Raw genomic sequence first — 23,049 nt, forward strand, 5'->3', positions numbered from 1 at the left:
CTTTTTAAAACATATTCTTCAACAGTTGGACAGATTAGCTGTGTTGCATTTTACCTTAATTTTACATCTTTCTAATTTCATGCTGTTAGCTGTATTTTAAGCTTCTCTGCTCCCCTTTCCCCAGCTGTTCATGTTGTTTGACGGTCGCTATCACGTATTTACCATTTGAAGATGGGCTGCTGTAATTTCAGCTGGAGGGTAGAGTAATTGTAAATCTCCTGAGGCACTCCCATCACAAGAGTTGAACTATGGAGAGAGTGTTTTGGAAAAGAAAAATAAAACAAAAAGAACAAATTCTGTTGCAGTCACAAAAACCTCTATCCTCTCTGACTGTATAGGGAATGGCAAGATTATAAAAAAGTATAATATTGTTTCTCTCTAGGTTGATTATGAGAGTGAAGAAGAGAATGGGGATGAACATGCTGGTGAGAACCGAGAAGAGGAAGAGGCAGAATCGGAGAAAGAAGAAGAAAGGCCTCAAAGTGCTGAAGGAGGAGATGAAAATGAAGCAGAGGGTGATGATTCTCAACATCTTTCCTTTATGTCTCAGAGCAAGAAGGAGAGGGATCGAATAGTTAAATCAGCAGCTTTACGAATAAATGCTGTCCTGAGCAGCCACCCATCAATACAGGATTACACATTTGATACAGAAAAAGAACTTTGGTGTGAGGTAAGATGGCAGTGCCTGTCAACATCTGTATGTGCTTGCAAAATGCTTGCAAAKAGCTCCTAGCAAATAAATCTCTTCATTGCAGTTCTGCTGCTTTGGCTCAGCAGTCTTATATTAATATAGAAAAACAGCCATGCATACCTCAAAGTAAATGTGCTAGCTGATGTAATTTTTAACAATCCCTAACTTCCAGGACCCCCTACTGAAACCTTTTTTTATGACAGCTGATAAGTTCGTGTCGTCTTAACTCTCAAATATATGATGCACCTCTGTGTAACTGATTGACAAAGATAAGTGACAGGAGGACTGCTGTAAGAGACTGTTTGTGAATGTGTCCTGAAGATGGTAGGCAGGAGAGCCTGCTCCATGTGGTGAAGTACGTGTATTCATAGAGGAATTTAGAATGAATAAAACCAGAGTATTTCATTTTATGGTACAGTAATTAAAAGGGGCATAAATTCTGGAATGAACGTGATAGGTTTTTCTGCTGACACTATCAGCAATGTGATTTTCATAGATGCAGAAATATTTCTCTCCCCTTTTTAATACTCCTTTTTATCTCTTTAAAAAACCAAAACTTTGTTCCAGATCTAACTAGGTAATTCTAGCCCACTGTTCACTGTTGTGCTTTGTTCCTTTCAGGTTTCGCTGACGCTCCCTTTGATGAAGGTGTACTTCGACCTCACCTCCTTGCTGGCGACGCTGGCACGAAACACAGTCATCCATGAGATAAAGGGGATCACACGATGCTTGCTGAATGAAGACACCAATAAGGAAGGAGAGAAGGAGCTGGTTCTCCATACTGAAGGGATAAACCTTGCAGAACTGTTCAGATACTCTGATGTACGTAATCTGTTTCTAAACTTGAATTTGAATGGTCTTTTTGTGTTGGAGGAACAATGGATAATGGCTACCAATTAAATTTCCTTTAAATTAAAGGTGTCATATGTATCCTTTTCAGCTCATAAATTCTCTTCTTGCCCCAGGATATTTTCTCAGCTCTCAGCAGAGCCTTTCCTCAAGGGCAGATAGCAAATGAGTTTTTGTTTGGTAGCCCTGTATCTAGTGACAGATAATTATCCACCATGCTTGTAACTATCTCTGTAAATGTTTCTTGAGACGGTTCTTCCATCTAAATGAATTGCAGTACCTGAGATGAATAGTTGTGTTACTGCACGTAGTTCTACAAATATGGGATATTTTTGTGTGTATTACATATTCTTTTGCTGAAAGTTTTGGATGTCTGAGGCAGACTGGGCATGGCACTACATTGCATTGCCTAGAGATTTTTACATGTTCTCCTCCTGCTTGTTTTTACCCCTGAATTGAGCTTATTTTTCTGTGCCAAATTTTGATTCCAACTCTCTTCCTCATGTTAAATTCCTAGCAGTCAGTAGCTTAAATGTAAATTCACAGTCATTTTTGAGCTGCTGTCTAGTTGGTCTGCAGCTCTTGGTGCAGCTTAAGCTAATGAAAAGTATAGAAAAAGCTACTTAGCTTAGTTATTTGGAAAAACAGAATAACTGCTGTTCTAACTTGCATTTTTTTGTTTGTTTGTTTTCAGATTTTGGACCTGAACAGACTTTATTCCAATGATATTCATGCCATGGCTAAGAACTATGGTGTTGAATCAGCCCTGAGGGTTATTATAAAGGAAATAAAAGATGTGTTTGCTGTATATGGTAGGTTTTTTATTTTAAAAGATTATACCTTTTTTTTAGGTATTATAAATAAGATATTGTGATGGATATGCACAGAAAAGCACAGAAATCTTTTTTGTGCTCAGCAAGTTGACTTTGCATGATCTTCCCATTTATGTGTGTATTCTCAGGTTACAGTTGTTCATCATTTTCCTCATTACAGTGCCTTCTGTGAAGATTTCATTACTTAATTGCTAGGTTCCATTTAATCAGTAGAAAATTTCCGAGGCAAACCTGAATTTATTTCCTTCTTCACAGTCCCTTTCTATTCTGGTATATTAATTTGCCAGCCGGAAGGTTCAGATGAATTAGCTATTAACATTTGAAGAACCTCGCTATGTAAGACTTGCCGAGTGGCCCTGAGAATAGGATTAGTCTTGTCTAACTCTAGCCATTTAAATGGTAGGAGTCTAGACTGCCTTTATATCTTCCCCGAAATAGCTGTATTGTGTCATCTGAGGTTCTTTTCTCTGTCTTATTTGGAGAACCCAGACAACCTGGCTTAGCTAAACTGCCTTCAGCTGCCCTAGGTAACTGCAGCTGCTGAAGTTCTATCATTGAGTTGGTCTTAGGAGACCTAAGTCTTGCGATGGATCAGACTTCTGAAAAGGGGGCAGATGAATGCAGTGAAAATTCTGGCAACCAGATACATCAAATATATTGCCAAATGGCTGCCCAGAGTSGTCTGGCCTTTAGACTGTTAAGGGCTTCTGAGTAAAAGTTGACAGTGCTGGTAATGATTCCCTGTCACACTGACTCCACAAATGTTATTGAAAAATATGTGCTGCCTTATTTAGTCTAAATAGAGTTTGCTGTAGATATATAGCATCATGCATAGAAAATATCATAACCTTTGWGGTTCCAGGCTTGAGCAAATGTGGTTTACTGGGTGAGGGGATAGAGCTCTGTCCTGTGACAAGTACATGGATGTGTGATCCATCCTGCATAGACRGTGGTAGTGCAGGTTTTATTAGCAGTGGGTCCTGCCCTAGATGAATAATGTGTGGGTGTTATGTGTAGTGAAACTTCTGCCTTGTTTAAGCATTCTTGACATGATAGTTTCCCTGCAGAAATGTCATTTTATGGTGAGATCTGCTAATCTTGGACATCTGAGTGGGGCAGTGAGGCCAGCTACACAAACAGTGCAGCTGCCAGAGGAATGTTAATAGAGATGTTTCTGTGGTCATTAGGGTCAAGGTGTTTATTTTAGATCCATTTTATTTTAAAACAAAGTGCACACACACAAAAACCTTAATCCTTGAGTATCCTGATATCCCCTCTTCTCCATGTTTTTAGGTATTGTGGTAGACCCTCGGCACCTTTCACTGGTGGCAGATTATATGTGTTTTGAAGGAGTTTATAAACCACTGAATCGTTTTGGAATTCAGTCCAACTCTTCCCCTCTGCAGCAGATGACGTTTGAAACCAGCTACAAGTTCTTGAAGGAAGCAACAATGATGGGTAAATGGTTTAGATTCAGCTATATTGCTGCAGCATTTCACATAGGCTTTGTTTTCATTGTAGCTTTCCACTACTTTGAGTAATAGAGAATTGCATTAGAAAAAAGTGCCAGAGGCTAAATTTTTGATTAAGCCCTTGTCTATGAGAATGTCCCAGATGTTCTTAATAAAATTATGTCAGCTTAAATGGAGTCAGCTCCCACATGTAATCTGTGGGATCTGTAATTCTTTTTGTTAAGAACTATATAGTGAGGGTTTTTTTTTAATAACAAATATCAAGATTATTAAGATTTACTATAAAAAAGACACTTCTGACAAAATATTAAACCTGTCTTTTTCTGTCTCTACCTGCACTGTTGAAATTGTCATCTCTGCTGTGTTTTCATGGTTTAGCTTCCATCTCTTCATCTCTTCTGTTCTAACCCTGCCCTGAGGCATTTTGAGAACAGCCTTCCTGTCTGTTGGTTTGGCCGTATTTTTCTTCCACTTTGTATTAGCACTAGCATTTTATTTTCTCTTTCTTTCTTTTTCCCCTCAAATACAGAGTCAGATTTATTTATTTAACAGTTCATTTCTGGTGCTATATGAGATGCCCAAGTGTATCCTTTCTGGCATCTAGCAGCTGTTGCTCTGAAAAGGATACAGGTACCTTAGGTCTGAACCACGTCTACCTGCCCCACCTGGCTGTGTGGATCTTTCAGATCATTTTCTTTGTCACTCGACATATATTTAGTAGGAGTCCCAGCCAAAAAGTATATGCATCTTTTAAATCTGACATGAGATAATGTGCTTGCTGTCACACTTGGATACTAATTACATCTCCTGTGAAATACAGGTTTTAATGAGTAATGCTAGTTACAATTGATTTGCAGTTCGTCTAAAAAACCAAAAAGGAGTAGTAGGGTGACACTGAAAGAAGAGGCTCTATCCTGCCCCTTGCTCTCTCTGAATTTATATTATATCACATACTGACTTCAGAAGTAAGTGCTTTTTTGCCAAGTGAATTCTATTTATGGCTGATATTACAAATAAAGATATGAAATGCATTACTGATAGAAGGGCCCRGGGAATCAGCAGGAAAGCTACAGTAATTATGAATGAAGGGATTTATAGATTTCATCAAGATGGAAATGGGAGTCATAATGTGGAATGCAGCACCCGGAATCTAATTTGCTTTAAGGCAGCTGGTATTGACTGTACATTTGAAGAGATGCTGCAGAGATGCCCTCTGATGGCCCTGGTCAGTAAGGAGGAAGCCAAGAAGGGCTGGGACTCGGGGTGAAGCAGCAGGAGGGACCCAGCACAGCTAMGACCAGGAGCATTTAGTGATTGGACGCAYGTCTGCATCGGGAACAAAATCCCTYGGACAAACGTTGCTCAAAGAACAGCTCTTTGTGAACCATCACGTGAGCAAACAGGGCAGTGGTGACCATGTTGTGTAGCCATCTAACAAAGCAGCTTTTTCTTTCCTGTCCGTGAGCTGGCACACGTTTAGGAGCAGCTATTTTCTTGTACAGCTGCAGCTGAGGCCAGGGCAGCCCTTGTGCCCGGTGCTGCGGTGCAGCCCCCTCAGTCCTCTCTTAAGATAGAAAGCTCAGTGAATTTCYACTTTTCCTTTTATTTCCAATCTTCCAGCGTGCTGTAATGACAAAATTCCAGCTTGCTGGTATTGAGAATGAATGAAAGGCAGCCCAAAAGCTTATAAAAACAGTGAAAGCAGAACACTTTTAGCCAGACATGTCATTTGGAGAGCTTCCAGATTTTCTGTGACACTGTTTCACTACAGTGAGTAACCACAAAATCAAAGGAATTTATGGAATGTCTCTCCAGTGCAAAGTYCTCTTCATATCTAGCCAGAAGGATTTAAAATCCACATCAAAAGGATTCCCTCTACAAAGGAAAAAAAAGGCTTCACAAGGGAAAAAAGRCTGCAGTGAAAAGGGAATCTTTTTGTTTTTTTGCATCACTGATTTTTTTTTTTTCCTTTTTTAAAGCAATTTATCTAATCAGCAAAGTGTGTTCAGTGCAAGGCCAAATATGTGCTCTCTCAGAATGCGCTGTCTTTTCATGCTGACCGGGGAGAATTTAGGAATGTGTGGCCTCATCCTCTGCTTGCCCTCCAAGATTAGGAAGAGATAATAGCTGGGATGGGAGGGACAGGAAGTGTTGGAATTCTGCTTCCAGAAACACAAGTTTGATCTCAACAGCAGGTGGCAGTGCCCTTCCAAACCCAGAGTGCTCAGCCGCAGGAGGTCTTGTATGTAAAACAAAATCGATTTTTAGCATTGACCTGTGCAAAGCCTTTGGACACCATCCTCATATGTTTTTGTTTGATTTCTATTCTAGGCGCCTGTGATGAACTGAGGTCTCCTTCGGCATGCCTAGTGGTTGGAAAAGTTGTTAAAGGAGGGACTGGTTTGTTTGACCTCAAACAACCTCTTACGTAATGTTTTGTTTGTAATTTAAGGATTAGGATTAAAATGTTCATCGTAAAATATCTACATGCCCTGCAGCTATTCCCTCAGCCTGTGGTGCAATTGTATATACTGTCTCCAGTCACCTTCCCCAAGCCAGTACGTTTGTTAACCTGGATACTAATGAGCCTAATCTGTTTAATGAAAAAGTTTGTACCTAGGAGCTATTGTTTGACCCAAGGAAATACTTTCTGTTCAGTAATGTAAAAAAGAAAAGAGAGATTATTGGTGTATGTAGAAAAGAATGAAACCAAGGAGATCTTTTGGATTTCACGTAGCCTGGGCAACACCCTTGTTATGCAGAAGTCACTTGTGTTTGTCTGGTCTGATTTTGTTGGGTTGAATCTCACCTGGGTTGTAGTGCCAGGTGCCACACAGTTTTTCAGGGCAGGTTTCCAGTATTTGAAATGGCACTTGAACTTACACCTGTGTTGCACTGAGGTGTCTGTGCTTCAAGCGTATCCTCCTCTTTTATTATATTTATTGTACTGCCCTGATCTTTTTAAAACTTCAGAGGAGGCAATTTCTTATGCTGCCTACCCCATTAGGCATCCTGTCCACATAAGAATAATGTGTGACAGATTTATTAACCAAATATCTGAATTCAGAGCTTTCATAGGTTCCATAGGCTTCTTTCAGTATCTACTCTGGCAACTTCGTTGTATGAAACAGATTTCTACCCAAAGAAAAACCTCACATTTGATAAAGATCTTTTTCTTAAAGGGAACTACTGTAATGATGCATAGAAGATTCCTGTAAGAATGACTAAAAAAGAGTTTTTAAACTATTTTTGCTTATATGTTCTGTATCCAAGAGGATATTTAATAAAGAACATCATGAACAATATTATGAATGCCCTATTATCTGGCTCTAACGCAGAGGCAGTTATGTCACACAGTCTAGAGCCCTCACTTTGTCTGTGGTAACTGCTAAAAATGGCATAGCCGAGAGCTTATGCAGACACGGACACTTAAAGACATAGTTAGCCGCTTATCAGACTTTTTTCTTTTTAAACGGAATCACAGAATGACAGAACGGTTGAGGTTGGAAGGGACCTCTAGAGATCATCCAGTCCAACCCCCTGCTCCAGCAGGGACACCCAGAGCACGGGGCACAGGGTGGCATCTAGGCGGGTTTGGAGACCTCCAGAGAAGGAGACTCCACAACCTCCCTGGGCAGCCTGTTCCAGGGCTCTGGCACCCTCACAGCAAAGAAGTTCCTCCTCACCTGGAGATGGAACTGTCAGGGTTTCAACTTGTGCCCATGGCCCTTTGTCCTGTCACTGGCCACGACTGAGAAGAATTTGGCCCCATCCTCCCTCCCCAGAGCTGAGGAGAGGGGCAGGATCACCAACCTTGACCTGCTGGCAACACTCCTCCCGATGCAGGCCAGGATCCCATTGGCCTTCTTGGCCACGAGGGCACACTGCTCACTCATGGTTAACTTGGTGTCAACCAGGACTCCCAGGTCCCTCTYCGTGGAGVTGCTYTCCAGCAGGTCAACCCCTAATCTGTCCTGGTGCCTGGGGTTATTCCTCCCCAGGTGCAGGACCCTGCACTTGTCCTTGTTGAACCTCATGAGGTTCCTGTGGGCAAACTCGGACCTGCACTAAAGRCAATCCAGCGTTGGGAGATGTTGGCATGGGATTATGGAAGAGGCACTGCAGAGCTCCAGTTTGCTTCATCCCTTCAAAGTATGTATCAGATGCACTCCAAATTATTTTAAAGCTCAACAACTGCATTAGCTCTGTTGTCCTCCAGTTTTATTCTGGAGGATAAAAAACATTTATTTTTGCAAACAGGAGAGAGTTGGTTGGATGCAATTTTGCAAATACCTAGCTGAGGAAAGAACAAACATGGCAACAAAAGATGGAGTTTCAGGCTGCCCTCTATGCTATTGCAGCCTGTTCTCCTGAGGAAAAATCCCTAGGAATTACTTGCAGCGTTATGTTGTTCGCACCTATGCCCTGTCATCTTTGCGGAGATACAATAGCATTTCTTCAGCCTCGAAGGACTTTGACGTAAAGAACTGATTCATTTGAGTGTTCATATTCATTCTCAGTGGAGCTGAAGAGGTGCCCTTGATTGTGTCATGGTAAGAAACCGTTTGTTATGGAGGAGTCATGTCTATTACTTTGTAAATACAAGTTCTGTGTGTTGGAAGTGYGTGTGCGACATAGTTCTATGCTCCAGGTGAAATGACAGAATAACCAGAGCAAGTTGAGGATGTCTTTTTATAGGTACCAACTTCCTCTTAAGGCCCCAAAACTTGTGCTCCATGTAAGCAATCCTTCTCTCAGCTTTGCTTGCTGTTCTCCATGGTAAGAAATACTGCCGTATGTTCCATAAATGAGTGCAGTGCCCCAAAGCAAGTACTTTAGGGTCTTACATCAAGTAAGTAGTACTTAACAGTGCTGTTATCTCAAAACCACCTATGTTCTGTTGGTTGGCACGATATCAGTTGTGCTTTTAAGCCAAAGAGCTGTTTCTCGCTTCCTGCAGAATCAACTCTCCAAGCAATGGTGATGAATTCAGGAGGCACTTAAAGAAGTTGGTCACGCTGTCAGGTTATCTCATACTGGTGAGTCTTTAAACAGAGACTTTGGAAAAAACCCATCCTGACCATGCCAGGATGAGCCAACCTCCCTTCTCAGCTTTGAGTTACCCATTCTGTTAAAGCTTCAGCACCTGCCCCTCTCAGAAAAGATGTCCTGATCTGCAATTTAACAGCTGATAAGCATAGGAAAGCCCCTAGCAGTACAGTACAGATTGTATCTACCATCTACTTGAAAAAACAAAGGTGGCAGTTTCTGCATAACAAAATAGGTGACACTTTCTGTCTGTGGACCAAAGTTCTTCAGGGACAGGAAGAGCTCCAGTTTGTTTAGAATTCACATACATGCAGAAAGTGGAAACTGAATAAACTTTGTGCTTCCTGTGGTCAGAAGACTGCTATTTCTGTTCACTGAAAGTGCAGCTAGAACCTGTGTGTTTAAAAGTTCTTATCTTCTTCCTTCCACTTCTTCCTGTGGCTGCACTGTTCTCTGAGCACAAGTGACCTGCGTCCTCCCACGTTCTCCGAGATGGCTGTAATTATAGACAGGCACTTCAGCCACTTCTGCAGTGATAAAAGGTTGGGTCAGTTTTGAAGCAAAGGATCCCCAAAAGTTGATTCATGAGGAAGAGGGGATCGAAAGGCCGAGTGATTGGGTAGAAAGCTGCTTTGTGATCGAGCTTTGCACATATTTAAATAAAATGGGAATTCATAAGTGGAACTTTCTCCAACCAGCTATTTTACAAGTCTTAATCAGAATTTGGTGGGATTTTTGCTGCTTAAAAAAAAAGATTTGTCATCCTGGTTCCTTCTGACTTCAGGCCAAGTTCAAGCAGTAGGAAGTGATACAGAAGCACATCAGATGACTAAGACTTCCCAGGCACTGAGTCTTCCCAGCCACTTATTCTATTTTTTACCATCTTCAGCAGGATCCATTTGAATGTGCCCTCTTTCTAAGTCTCTTTCCAGTTATCTTTGACATAATTTTTCTGTTTTTTTTTTTTAATTGTTCGTGTTTAACAATTAACAAACCTTGTGGTGATTTCCTACACTTTAATTTGTGTATGTAGCATTTAGAAGCTGCAGTTACATTTGTAGGTGTTTGGAGCTCAGAGGCAGTATTGGCATTGGCCAGTCTTGGGCTTCTTCATTGGGAAGCATCCGTTATCTTAAATATTTGCTATGTTTCATAGTGCCAAATACTCATAAGACTGTCAAACTGTGGGAGAAATGAGAGGAGAAAAGTTAGCTTCCAAAATTGTTTTATTTCCCTGTGTTTTCTCTGCTAATAATCATCTGTGATCTCTTTAGAAAGCCTAAAACTATAAACTTGTGCACTCCAGGAATGGCCTGGTGCATATGCAGTCATGCAAGCCAGAGAAGGAGGCTTTTTTAAGGCTGTAAMAAGAAGGACCTGGAGCTATTGGGCCAGAAGGAGAGATGGTGATCTCATAAATCCTGAAGAGTTTCTGGTCACGCTCACTTTGGCAAGCAAAACCTGTATTGTGTTTTTTCCATTTGTTTGTACAGTGATGCCTGATGCAGGTTGGCACCTATGAGATAAGGAGAGCAGATCTTTTCAGTGTGTTGATAATGATGAGTCACCTATTATTTTTGCAGAGCAGATGGCAAGTGAGCTATATGCAAGCTTAATGAATTGTAATTAAAGGCTTGTTTCCTGTCAGTAAGCTTTAAAAATAAAATGGGCAACAGAAACAGGTACAGAAAGGAATTAGTGCTGCTTGCATTTTGAAAGTTAAGCTAAATATTAGCACACGAGGAGGATTTGTTGCCTTTTGAGGATGTCAGTGCTGAATACGGCCTTTGGGGTAGATGTGAAGCTTGGGCCAGACTCCAGCGTCCTCATGCAGATGATGGGCATGCTGTGGATGAGAATGACATCTACATCCAGCAGCCTGCACAGCAGCAACWGCTCATGTAGCTGGCAAGGAATCCTAGAAACTGTCGGGCATCTGGAATACTGCTCTTCCTTGCAGTTTAGCACCGTGTAGCTCTGTGTGCACAGAGAACAGCCTGAGCACTTGCTTGCCCTAAGGACCCGGGCTTGTGTCTTGCTGCTAAGTGTATTTTTTTTTTCCTTTTCTTTTTTAATAACAATTTTAAAAAGCCACAAGCTGGGCCCTGCTCTGAGCTCTCTGAAGTGCTACCCTGTCCCCGAGGAGCTGAAACCCACTTCCTCCGAGGGCCCAGAACACCGCGCTGATGCCCAGCATGGGACAGGCAGACTCCACTTTTCCCGAAATGGCTCAGTCCTGCTCGTAATGATTTGCTGTTCCTGGGGATGAGAGGGATGAGTTCAGAGCTCCCGGCTCCCAGGGGGAGGTAGGGAAAGCCAGACCATGCAGTCATGCTCCCCTGGGCTTCCTTGGCAGAGCAGGGAGCTTTTTTTGTCCCGTCATTGGAACAAATTGGAACAAAGCCTCAACCACAAAGATGGTGAGAAAACCTGTCTCGCAGCAGGCTTGTTATTTAGGGGTTTCTATTACCATTTCTGCAGGTTTTGGTGTGTGAGACAGGAGAGTTGGTGCAGCGTGAGGGGGATGCCCACCCAAGGACGACGCCGGGGCAGCTCGTGGAGAGAAGAAGGTGCCTCCGAGCGCTTGGGCTGCGCAGGGCGCTGCGGAGCCGAGCGGCRTTGTCAGCGGCGCAGCGCTGAGCAGAGGCCCTTGCAGGGCAGGTGCAGGGTGCCTGTGTCAGCAGCATGTTTTCCAAAGTGCTCTTGCCTCGTTGCACGTGGCAGCGGAGCGCTCGGCCAGGCTTCAACGCCTGCTCTCCGTCCTCTCACAGCCAGCATTAAGCAAGCTGTTCRTTAACGCTGTTTTACAAGTTCCTGGCTTAGATCCCTCCAAAGACTCTCAGATTGCCCCCAACGAGCCCAGGTCTCATTGCTGAGCCCGTGAGGATGTGTATCTGTGCTTGGTGGCCTGAGTGCAGCTTTCCCTGCCAGCTTTGGGACTATAAATGGTCCACACAGCGCCCAGTGCAGGTCTGTGTTGGACCTGATGAGGCTGCAGCCTGTTCTCTAGTGACACTGCTGCAGCTGTTTGCTTTTTGGAGCCTTGCCCTAGCACTACAGAGAGAATAACGAGTGATCAAGAAGTAACAGTGGAACATTAATGCAAGCTGCAATAACTACATAGCTGCATTATTAATGGGACGTTAAAACCAAAAGGACAAGTGGAGCAAATCATATGCTCGTGGTACAACAGCTCAGCAGAAAAATCCCAGGGTAGAGCCTTGGAAAAATCAGGGCTCTGTAAAACACTTCAGCAGTGGGTTCTTCTGCCTTCCCATATACTGAACATCCTCTGCACGAGAGCCTGGGTGATTGCAGCCAGATGCAGAATTTGAGAGAAGTGTTTCAGTCCCGATAGTTTTGTGAATGTAAGTAATGCTGTAGAAYAGAGCAGTGCCTTTGGCCTGCCACGGGAATCCATTTTTAAGTTAATGTGTCTTCCTTAATTTTGAGTAACGCTACAGTATCTTCCCTTTTTTCAAGAAGGGAAAGACAGAATCACACAGGATCTCAGAACAGAAGAGGATGGCAGGGACTTGTGGAGATCATCAAGCAGGGTCATCTGGAGCACGCTGCACAGGATCACATCCAGGTGCGTTTTGGATGTCTGCTGAATCTCAATCCTGGCTCTTGCCATGCTCAGGCTTGGGCTTGGACTCCGTCTGCTGAATCTCAATCCTGGCTCTTGCCATGCTCAGGCTTGGGCTTGGACTCCAGCTCTCTGCTTGCCCGGTGGCTTTATCTAGTGAGGAGAAGAATCCCCAAGCCAAGGATGGCAACAGTGAATGCTCGTTTTCTACCCTCTCTGCACCTTTTAAAGGGCAGGGGCAAAGGCCCTATTGCAACTCTAGGCTGCACTGAAGTAAAGCTGGGTTTTGCTTCATAACACACTCTGGGACATGCACCCAGCAGCTTGCATGAGCGGCAGGAATACATGATGCTAAAGGCTAAGTGGGTTGGGCTAAAAATAGTCCTGGGGCCTCTTTTAGCCTCGCTTGCTGGTGACATCAGTGTGGTCCAGGTTGTGTCACAGCAGCTCCGGAGCAGGAAAGGAGGGAATTGTGTCCTGGCAGGGAAGCGACGCGGTGCCCGCAGAGCCTGACTCCARCCAGAGCCTGGCTGTGCTGCAAATCCAGAGCCGCACGTGCAGCAGCAATAACCTACCCCAAATCATTGCCAAATTATCCCCCCAGCTCCATCTGCTCATTGAAAGCAGAAGGCTCTAACAGGGCTTGAGGAACAAGAGAGGTTTCAAACCTCCTACTTAACAAAAAAAAAAAARAAAAAGAAAAGRAAARAAAAGRAAAGAAAAGGAAAGAAAAGGAAAGAAAAGGAAAGAAAAGGAAAGAAAAGGAAAGAAAAGGAAAGAAAAGGAAAGAACTTCATGCCTGTCATGTGTTTCAGGGCTCCCAAAGGAAATGCCGCTGCTCTTCCTGCTTCCCTACACTGTACATATAAGCAAGCTAGTCCTTGCAAAAGCCAGTTCTTCTAAGATGTGACAAACAAGTGAGGGATTTCCTCTCAGGAAAAAAATTGCATAAAAATACCAAGTTTCCAGGAAAAAAATATTAAGCCAAACTTTTCTTCACTGGGATGCTGTGAGACTGTCGTAGGATTTGGGCTTCTGAATACCATATCTGTGTGAGAAGAACTGACCCTCTCTCCTAAGATTTTTATGTATGAGAGAGTTAAAAGTTTCAAGAAAGGAACAGAGAAGTTTTAAAGAGTCTGTTTGACTTGGSGTTTTTGCTTGCTGGCTGGGCCACCAAAAAAAAACCCCAAAACAACCCCAAACCACCACCCACCCAACCAAAATGACCCTAGAAAAAAATCTAGCATCCTATACATCAAATCAAGTGCTATCGGCTTTCCTAGAATAACAAAACCATCCATTTTCTGTACCATCAACCAAAAGGCTTCATGTGAGCTTGATTTAGTTTTTTTACAAAGCCAGATTTGGGTAGTGGAGGGGAATGATTTTAGAAGAGATTTGTGTCATGATAAAACTGTTCTCAATTTTCACTGCTTTTTTTTTTTWAATATTTTCTAAATCTGCCATAAATTTGCAATAAAGTCTTGTGCATCCAAGCAGAGAGTTAATTCACTGCCTAAGAAATGATTTGACCAAATGCCCAAGGGAAATGTGGAAAATTTCCCAGGGGAAAATTTCTGGTAGATTTAGGCTCCTGGGCTGCAAGTCGCTTTGAAAACTCTGGTKCAGTGCAGAAACCAGAACCACATCTCTGCCCCTGCAGGCAAGAAGCAAAACCTCCAAAACTSTGATTTGGGTGTTATTTGCAGGCCTGGGGTGTGGATGAGGAACCAGCTGAAACTTTCCAGCCGTTCACCAGTGCAGATTGGAAGCACAGGAGCACCTCGTGTCTASGGACCAGGGCATCTGCAGGAGCAAGAGACGGGCCAAGGCTTCGCAGCAGCRTTGGGAGCTTCCTGACATTGATCCAAAATGCTCTGCTAGATCAGATACTTAGTACGATGCGACGACAACAGGACCATTAATGCTAAAAATAATAAATCTTCCTGYTTATTTGTGGTAAAGAGCTTGGAAGATGGAAGAAGATGGAGATGCCGGCTCTAGGGTCTGAGGACAGGGAGAAGGACATTGAGGTCCTCTCTGTTCCACCTTCCCCAGCACTTGTTGGGGCAGGCCTGGATATACCTGCCAGGGTGAGAGCACCCCAAGAAGAGGTGAGACTTTTAATAATAGCTGGGCTATAGCTATTATTTAATAATAGCTGGACTTTTAATGATAGCTGGACATAACAGGCTCATRTGGCCTGTTATGTATAGCAGGCTATATTTAAACTGTTCTAATAGGCATAAAAATAGGATTTTTTTTCTTCCTCTTCCATAAGGGAAGTAGTGACGTAGCACTTCAGCTTCTCAGGAAAGATTTAGACACAGAGAACATTGGTGTCATCACAAATCAAAACACAAGTGCTGGGTGAGGTTAAAACTAACAAATTGGTCCTAAGTCGTGAAGATATTAATTGCAGCTATTTCTAGGCAGAACCAGAAAAAAACTATCYGTGGAAAGAAACTACCTGTAATTTGCTCAAGTATCTGCAAGCTYAGGTACTCTACGTGTGCAGTGAGAAGGGCAGTGGTATTTGTGGTGCTGCTACAAGGTTGTGGATGAACCTCTCTGATCCCCCTGGTCACTGATGTCCCCACAGCACTGCATGTGACAACCCAGCAGAGCAAAGTTTTCCTCTGCAAAACCAGCACCACCAGCTCCTTTGGATCTTCCAGRAATGGTTAAAAACCCAGAGCCCGCAGCTGGAAAAAGCATCTCCCCATGATGGAAAGCAAAGAGAAATTAAGTGTGATTATGAAGAGATTTAAATGTTGCAGCCAGGAAGTTTGGCTTGAGGGAAACGAAACGCTGATGCAGCTGCTGAGAGTAGAGAGATAAAAATCACAAAGAAATACTTTTTCTTGTGAGCCTTTATTTGGCTGAGAAGTAAAAACACCATCAGGGTCAAGCAAATTAATGATTGACTCCATTAGGAAGGACTTCTCTGGTATATGTAGAGAAACATGGGGAAATCAGCCAAAGCTTGATGTGGGGAATCCCAGCTTCCCAAGCAAACTCAGCTTTGAAGTAAAACACTTGTTGCAGTTAAAAGCCTGCAAAACAGCTGTGAAGGACACAGGTGAATCGGAGCTGGGACCATTGCAGGAAAGGAGGCCACGTCCAGGCCAGCAGCCGCCAGAGCTGAGCCCAGCAGGGCAGGTTGGCTGGAGGAAGCCCCTGTTTCCCCTGCAGCCTCTCCCCGTGCTGCTCGTTCACCCCYTGAAGGGATGAATTCACACTCCTTCTCCTCCCTGGCTTTTTAAATATCCAGGGAATGGGTGTGTGTGCCTCGATCCTTGCCCTCGGAGCAGCCWACTTTGCTGCCCACTGCCTTGGTCTTCCTTGAGAGCATCCCCTCTTCTGGAGGATGCTCTTGGGAAACAGCTTGATAGAAAAAGAAGCGTTTCCAGCACATCATTAAACTGTAGAGGTCCTTGCCATGAGATTCGGTAGCCGTGGGACAGGGATTCAAGAAGTGGTGAGAGCGGTTCACAGAGCACAGTCACCGAGCACGCGGGGCTATCTGCTCCCTCTGCTGCAGGTTGTTCCTAAGTTGCCAGTTATTGGGATCTGTGAAGGTTTCATAGAGAAAGAATCACCTTATTTTATATTTTTTAAGCTCTCAGCATTGGCTGTCTACCACTGTCAGATATTGATTGTGGGCTACAGAGATTTTTCTCCTGGCCAACGTGGCAGCTTTTGTGCAATCTGCGGATCAAACTCCAATGCCTACTGTGTGTTCCTCCTTGAACCAGGTGGTACTGAGATATCAGACCAGTTTTTGCTTGCACTGCACTTTCCAGCTTCATGATCCTGCACGACTGGCTTTATAGAAAGGGTGATATTGATTTAACTGCTGCACGACAGTGGGCAGCATTCYCAGTTTATAATATTGCTTATCTGCACTGCAGCCATGCCAAGAAAGAGCTCTTATCGCAGTTTCATTCAGATTTATAGCTGTGTATTACATATTAAAAGTTGTTAAAATAGGTTAAGCCAACTGAAGCACTACAAGAAACCGAAGTCTTTCAAGAGCAGAGGGAGACTTGTTTCTATGTCAAAAACGGAGAGTTTTGCTATTGACTGCAGCCATCAGGAACCCCCCCAGGGAAACCCCTTCAGGAGGAAACTAATCTGGCCCAAAAGGAAGCTCATCTCTGTGGGCTGTGATTTTGGTGCCCGGGTTGCTCCAGGCACGTCTAGCCCCGGCAGGAGGTGGGTTCTCAGCTAAAGCTCTGTGTTGTGGGCAGCTGGTGCTTGCTCTGAGCCCGGGCCTGGAGCATGGGCACCCGAACCCTCACGGTGAGCAGTGAGGCTGACTTGGCTTCCCGAGCTCTCCCCACGGTGCCTGCAGTGCTGCTGCCTTGTGCTGTGCTCAGCACAGATCGTTTTTCTGCCTTCCTTGCTGACGGCTGAGCCATGCAAGAGCCCACGCTGGCGACATGTACGTGCACGCTCCAGCAGAGCTGGGCTTACCAAAGTCATACATCAGGGCCAAAAAATCAGACTTCTAGCCATTAAAATGGTGAATCGATGACTTGATGAATTATTTTGCTCTTTGACCATATCGAGCTTCTGATCTGCATTAGCTAAACCAGTCGGTACAAGTTTTCTAAAATGATTTTAAGTGGACCTAATTAAAGCAGTAAAAGCCCCTAATGGAGATGCACTCAACCCATTTTAACCCTTGCCTAAACCAATTACACTGAATTGAGTAATTTATAGGCAGAAGCCAAATCAATTTAAGAAAGAGTTAACATAGTCTAAGTGCCCTTGCAGTGTAGGTGTGCATCACTTTAGACTAATTAAACTCTATCTAGCACATGTTTTAATACAGCCGGACCACAGCCCTGTAATATCTGTTTAATAGATTCATAAATCCAAGCTGTTGAGGCCAGCAGAGGCACTGAGTGCCAGGCTCTCATTATGTCTTCTTTTTTCCAGCTACTCTGCACCCAGTACTTCATGTTCAAGCAGGCTGGTCATGCTGGACTCCTCCCCCATAGGAACTCAAGGGTTTTCTCCCATCACTTTCCCCAAAGCCTGTGGTTTCATCTGCTCCCATCCCACGTGGATGTTCATGTGGTCTCCAGTCAAGTGATCCACTGTGAGTGTCCCAGCGTGGGGCTGTGCTGGCATGTGCTGGACGTGTGACCAAGCCAAGGAGCCCTGGGGAAGGAGCAGCAAGTCACAGGCCGGATGAGGTCTATCTTTTGGTGGGCCTTATGTGAATGGTGGATTGTTCCCTTTGGGAGAAAAACAGCAGTTTCTTTCTGCTAAAACACTCCTTTCAGGGAGCCTCTCTCCTGGATGGGAAGAATGGGCAATACAGGGGTCACTTGCAATGTGCACCAATGGTCATAGCTGCAAATATCTGCTCACTACCCATCCAAACTAGTTTTCCCATCTGAATTAGTCTGGCTTCAGCTTAGTTACTGGCTCTTCCAGTGTCTTTCCTAGCTGTATTGAAAAGCCCTTGCATAAGGGTTTTGCCGTTTTTTTCTCCCTGCTGGAGGTGGGTCTGTGTTTTCACTGTTGTAAGCAATGTTAGCATCCCTAACTAATAACAGTCACTGTTAAAGTTAATAGGAAAAGACAAAACTAACTATGTATGGTAGTGAGTCAGTTGGATAAATGAACACTCTCCAAACTGCTAAGCCTTTGCTAATTGCACATTTTCTGAGACGGCTCTTTGTTTTGAAAGATGAAGCTGAAGAAGAAGTAAAACCATGGTGGGAATGCCCAGAGAGACTGTGGAGTCTCTATCCTTGGAGATATTCCAAAGCCGTCTGGACACAGGCCTGGATATGAGCTCTGGGTGATCCTGCTTGAGCAGAAGGGCTTGGTCCCCATAAGGTCCATTCCCCAGAGGTCCTTTCCAGTCACTGGAACACTCAAAACTGACCAACACTCAGCACTGCACCTGAGCCTTAGCTGAGACTTGGTGGAACTCGACTTAACTGGATGAAACAGATGATGGTAATGAGGAACCTTATCAATAGAAATGGATCTGTTGCTTGTGTCAGTAAAAAAAAACAGATGAACAGCTCAATGCAGTGAACACAAGCCTGCCCATGATGATGAACCAGTGTGACATTAGGCACAGCTTCAAGATCCAGTGAGCTGCAGCGAGGAAGTGGACAAGTGCAGAGCCAGCTAGCCAGGCACCAAGGGAAAGCTCCATTCATGTGAATGGGACAGGAATTAGGCTGAAAGGAGGCTTAGGAGAAAGGGTATTAAGGGATGGGAAAGGAAACGGGGATGGCTGCTGTCAGCAGCTCCTTGTGCCACCTGCAGCACAAGAGATACAGGTGCCACCAGCCTGTCCCACATCAGAGCAGTGTCTCGGTACAGAGAAAACAGGTTGTGGTAAAGCATTCACGATGGTTTGAGAATAAAATAAATGCTGGTGAACACAGAGATGAGAAAGAGGTGCCCTGTGTTGCCACGACAGAAACAACTTGGGGAAGGCGTATTTATGGGAACAGGGTTGTGTATCTCTGCAAGAGGAGCTGCTCAATGCACCGAGCCAAAGCTTGGAAGGGAAAAGTAAACACTTGCTGTGTGACCTACATTTGGTGTCTGTTATATGGCAGGACAAATAAAGCAGGATGAAGGCTGACAGAACACACGTCCAAAAGCCACTGAAGCACCAGCCAGGCTTGCACGGTGGTCTGCGAGTACCGGGAGGCGGCTGCACTTTCCAGTTTGAGAAGCACAATGATTAACTCAGAAGACACAAATGTGGCAGCGAAAGCAGAGGGATGCTGCCAAACCACGATCAGGGAGTAGATAATAGGGGGAAGGTGAGATTTCTTGTCTCGGTGGTTTACTGAATTCTCTCTCTTCCTTCTTCCATTGCTGCTGGGACACTTTAAAAGAGGCATTACGTCAGGAAAAAAAAAGAAAAAAATAGTGAATCAACGCACTTTCTATGGCAAGCCTGAACAAACTGAACTCTGTTCTTATTAATAACAGAGATTAGGACAATTCTTGGAAGAAGGCTTTGAGGTAAAGCAAAGCTGAAGTGCTGTTTTCATAGCAGCAGTGATAAATGCAGAGGAACAAAAAAGAGCAAACTGTGTTTCACAGGGAGACCCCCGGTGCCTAGGGATGTGAGGTCCCACTTGCACACTAAGGCACATCCACGCTGAGGGCTCAGCTCTTTCCAGAGGAGTTTTTCTAGAGCCTTTGTGAACATGGGAGGAGACTGAAGAGGGATAATAACCACTACGATAGGAGTAGAATGCCTTGCCTTCAAAATCTAGAATAGAGGTGAGTTTGATAGGCAGAGCAGTAAATTAGAACAAACATAAAGCAATGAAATGATTACACGTGTTGAATGGCAAAGCCCAAATGCACAAAGGGAGGAGGAGGATCAAGATGACCCCGCAGCTACATCTTGTGTTTGCAGATGCTTTTTGCAGATGTGTTTTGCCAGGTGTTTTTGAATGAGAAGCAAGCCACAAGTTCTAGCACGATTTGCTAACGAATGGCTGAAGGAATGTAACCTAGAGAGGCACGTGAAAGCACAATTTTTAGTGCATTATTGATTGTAAATGTGCTTAAAATGGATGGGTTCTTTTTTTAGGTAACCTTGGTCTACTGAAAAAGCTGCTGCAGACTTGCTGCAAAATAAATCAGTAAATTTGTGGTTACATTGAAGCTGCTGCTCTTGAAGTGCTAAAACAGGGCATGTAATGACCATCTTCACTGTATATAGTTTTGTGAAGCTGAGAACTATTGGAAAAAAATGACCTGCTAGAGCAGTCCAGACCAAGAATGGAAACCACAACCCTGACTGTGCAGACACTGGACATCAGTAAACTGGACAGACAGCACCTCAAAACAGAGCAGGACCAAGACATGGTTTACTTTTGGACCCACATCAGCCTCATTACTCCAGAAAAAGCAGGCACAGGATTGCTTGTTTATAGAAGCAGTTAGAGAAAGACACAGAAATGTTGTCAGGAATGAGTTGGTTCTTCTTTCCATTGTCTCTAAACAAACATGAAACGTCTGGCCCAAAATCTCTTCATTCCACACATGAGAAGTAATGTAACGTGTAATTTCCAAATATAGCAAGGTTGCTTATATTGTAATTAGAGTGTATCTTCCATTAACTATTCAGAAGTTGTCCTGCTGTATTAAAGGCCTATTTTCTCACTAGCTATAAGTAAAGAAGTCCAGGGTAAGTAAACCAAGTTCTTTCTTCTTACCAATAAATAAATAATTGTAATATATAGTTAAGAGAAAGCTGAAGACATCATTTTCCAGGATAATTATCTACCTTACTTTTCATAACTTTCAGCGCAGCGATAACCTTCTCCAACACAATGAAGCGTACAGCTGTGAATGCAATTACTAGAGAAAACAATTGTTTTACTAGCAAAATTTACAACCTCTATCCAATCTGCTTTAAATAACCACATTATATGGTTCTTAAATGTAGTCTGCAAACAAGATACTCCCTACTGAATTAGATTAATTTTGATACTTCTGATTGTTGCTGCTGTTGAAGAAAAGCTGCAACTAGGTGACTCACTTGTGTGTTCATGTCCGAGCCAGATGAAACACTGAAACATTGAAAGGCTGGTTTGTCTCCAGGTCTGCAAATCTCTGTCGCTATCCATCAGGGTCTGTAATGCCTAATTGAATGAGCTGTTAGTTTTCTTTCCCCCTCTGGTCTTTTAATGCTGATCAAAATCGCTTGGGGCAAGGTCTGCTGTATCTGCTTGCCTGACACGGTTTATCTGAAACCTGAGCCTGGTTTTCATGGAGATTCACCTAACTCAACCTTGAGGCCTACCACAGAGATGCTGATATTTGAGCCAGACGTTCTGGGCTTCCTTTTGTGTCAGTGGAGAGAAACAGGCGTATTTAAGGTAGGATTTGACCTGTTTCATAGAGTGATATCTGCAGCAGAGGGAGGAGAACCCTATGCTGGCCATAAGAAAGAGCCTTACAATCATCCGGATGCTGTTCAGAGGTTCCTGCCATTAGTTGGGAGATTCCCAATGAACTTACAAAGGCTTTTTGTTACGTGCTGAGGTAGAAACGTTTGCCATAACTGCACTAAAAGTGGTTACCAGTAGTTACTGGTAGAATATGCTCTAGCAAATGCACTGGGAGAGATGTCCTACTAACACTTCGGCCAATAGAAAATGTAGAAAATAAATCTCCCACCTTCTTACTGCCAAAGCATTAAGGGAGCACTTGGCCCCCACAGGCACTGCAGTGAATTTCCCTATTGGTTTTTGTTTGCTATCTAACAGAGATTTCTGATAATAATTGCTGCACATCCTCTGAATAGTTTCCCATGCAGCTTGTCCTAGAGTGTTGCTCATGTTCAACTAATGAGTTTTAAAGCAATAAGTAAATCATTACTGCTTTAATGCAGAGAAGGCAGAGTTCCTAAGTAGCCACTTTGCTTCAGTCTTTACAGCTAAGGCCAGCCCTCAGGAATTCCAGATGCTGGAGGCAGCAGTGAAAGTCAGGAGAAAGAAAGACCTTCCCTTGGTCAAAGAGGATCAGGTTAGAGATCATTCAGGCAAATGTGACACCCACATATCAGGGGGGTTGGACTAGATGACCTCTGAGGTCCCTTCCAACCTTAAGCATTCTATGATTCTATGATATCCATGGTGGGGATACACGCACGACTGCCGAGGGAGCTGGTGGATGTTATTGCTAAGCCACTCTCCGTTATCTTTGTAAGGTCCTGGAGAACAGGAGAGGTGCCTGAGGACTGGAAGAAAGCTGGAGTCACTCCAGTTTTCAAAAAGGGCAAGAAGGAGGACCCAGGAAATTACAGGCTAGTCAGCTGTACCTCCATTCCTGGAAACGTGATGTCATCCTGGATGACATCTCTAACCATGTGGAGGAAAAGAAGGTGACCAGAAGTAGTCGGTATGGAATCACCAAGGGGAAATCATGCTTAACCAAGCTCATAGCCTTCTATGATGGAATGACTGGTTGGGTAGATGAGGGAAAAGCAGGGGATGTTGTCTACCTTAACTTCAACAAGGCTTTTGACACCATCTACCCTAATATCCTCATAGGGAAGCTCAGGAAGCATGAGTTCACAGAATCACAGAATGGTTGAGGTTGGAAGGCACCTCTAGAGATCATCTAATCCAACCTCCCTGCTGAAGCAGGGACTGGAGCATCTATCTTATGAGGAAAGACTAAGTGAGTTGGGTCTGTTTAGCCTGGAAAAGAGAAAACTGAGAGGGGATCAGATGAATATGTGCAAGTACCTGAGGGGAAAACGTAGGGAAGAAGGAGCCAAAGTCTTCTTGCTGGTGGCCAGTGACAGGACAAGGCATAATGGGCACAACTTGAAACCCAGGCAGTTCCATCTGCATGTGAGTAAGAACTTCTTCGCTGTGAAGGTGACAGAGCCCTGGCACAGGCTGCCCAGGGAGGCTGTGGGGTCTCCTTCTCTGGAGGTCTTCCAACCTGAACCTGGATGCCGCCCTGTGCCCCGTGCTCTGGGTGTCCCTGCTGGAGCAGGGGGGTTGGACTAGATGATCTCTAGAGGTCCCTTCCAACCTCAAC

At 43.9% G+C, this 23,049-nt stretch overlaps 1 protein-coding gene across 1 annotated transcript in view; it reads left to right on the forward strand.

Moving 5' to 3' along the window:
- Positions 1-7,058, forward strand: part of POLR1A (RNA polymerase I subunit A) — a 31,117-nt gene extending 24,059 nt beyond the window's left edge. The window contains exons 30-34 of the mRNA XM_026034130.1: positions 383-670; positions 1,313-1,513; positions 2,235-2,352; positions 3,667-3,831; positions 6,177-7,058. Coding sequence (XP_025889915.1) covers positions 383-670; positions 1,313-1,513; positions 2,235-2,352; positions 3,667-3,831; positions 6,177-6,277 — 873 coding nt within the window. The 3' untranslated portion in view covers positions 6,278-7,058. The remainder of the gene's footprint in view (positions 1-382; positions 671-1,312; positions 1,514-2,234; positions 2,353-3,666; positions 3,832-6,176) is intronic.
- The last annotated feature ends 15,991 nt before the right edge of the window (positions 7,059-23,049 follow it).

The sequence above is a fragment of the Nothoprocta perdicaria genome, unplaced genomic scaffold, assembly GCF_003342845.1.
Source record: "Nothoprocta perdicaria isolate Ctin4 unplaced genomic scaffold, notPer1 scaffold_14, whole genome shotgun sequence".
NCBI lineage: Eukaryota > Metazoa > Chordata > Aves > Tinamiformes > Tinamidae > Nothoprocta > Nothoprocta perdicaria.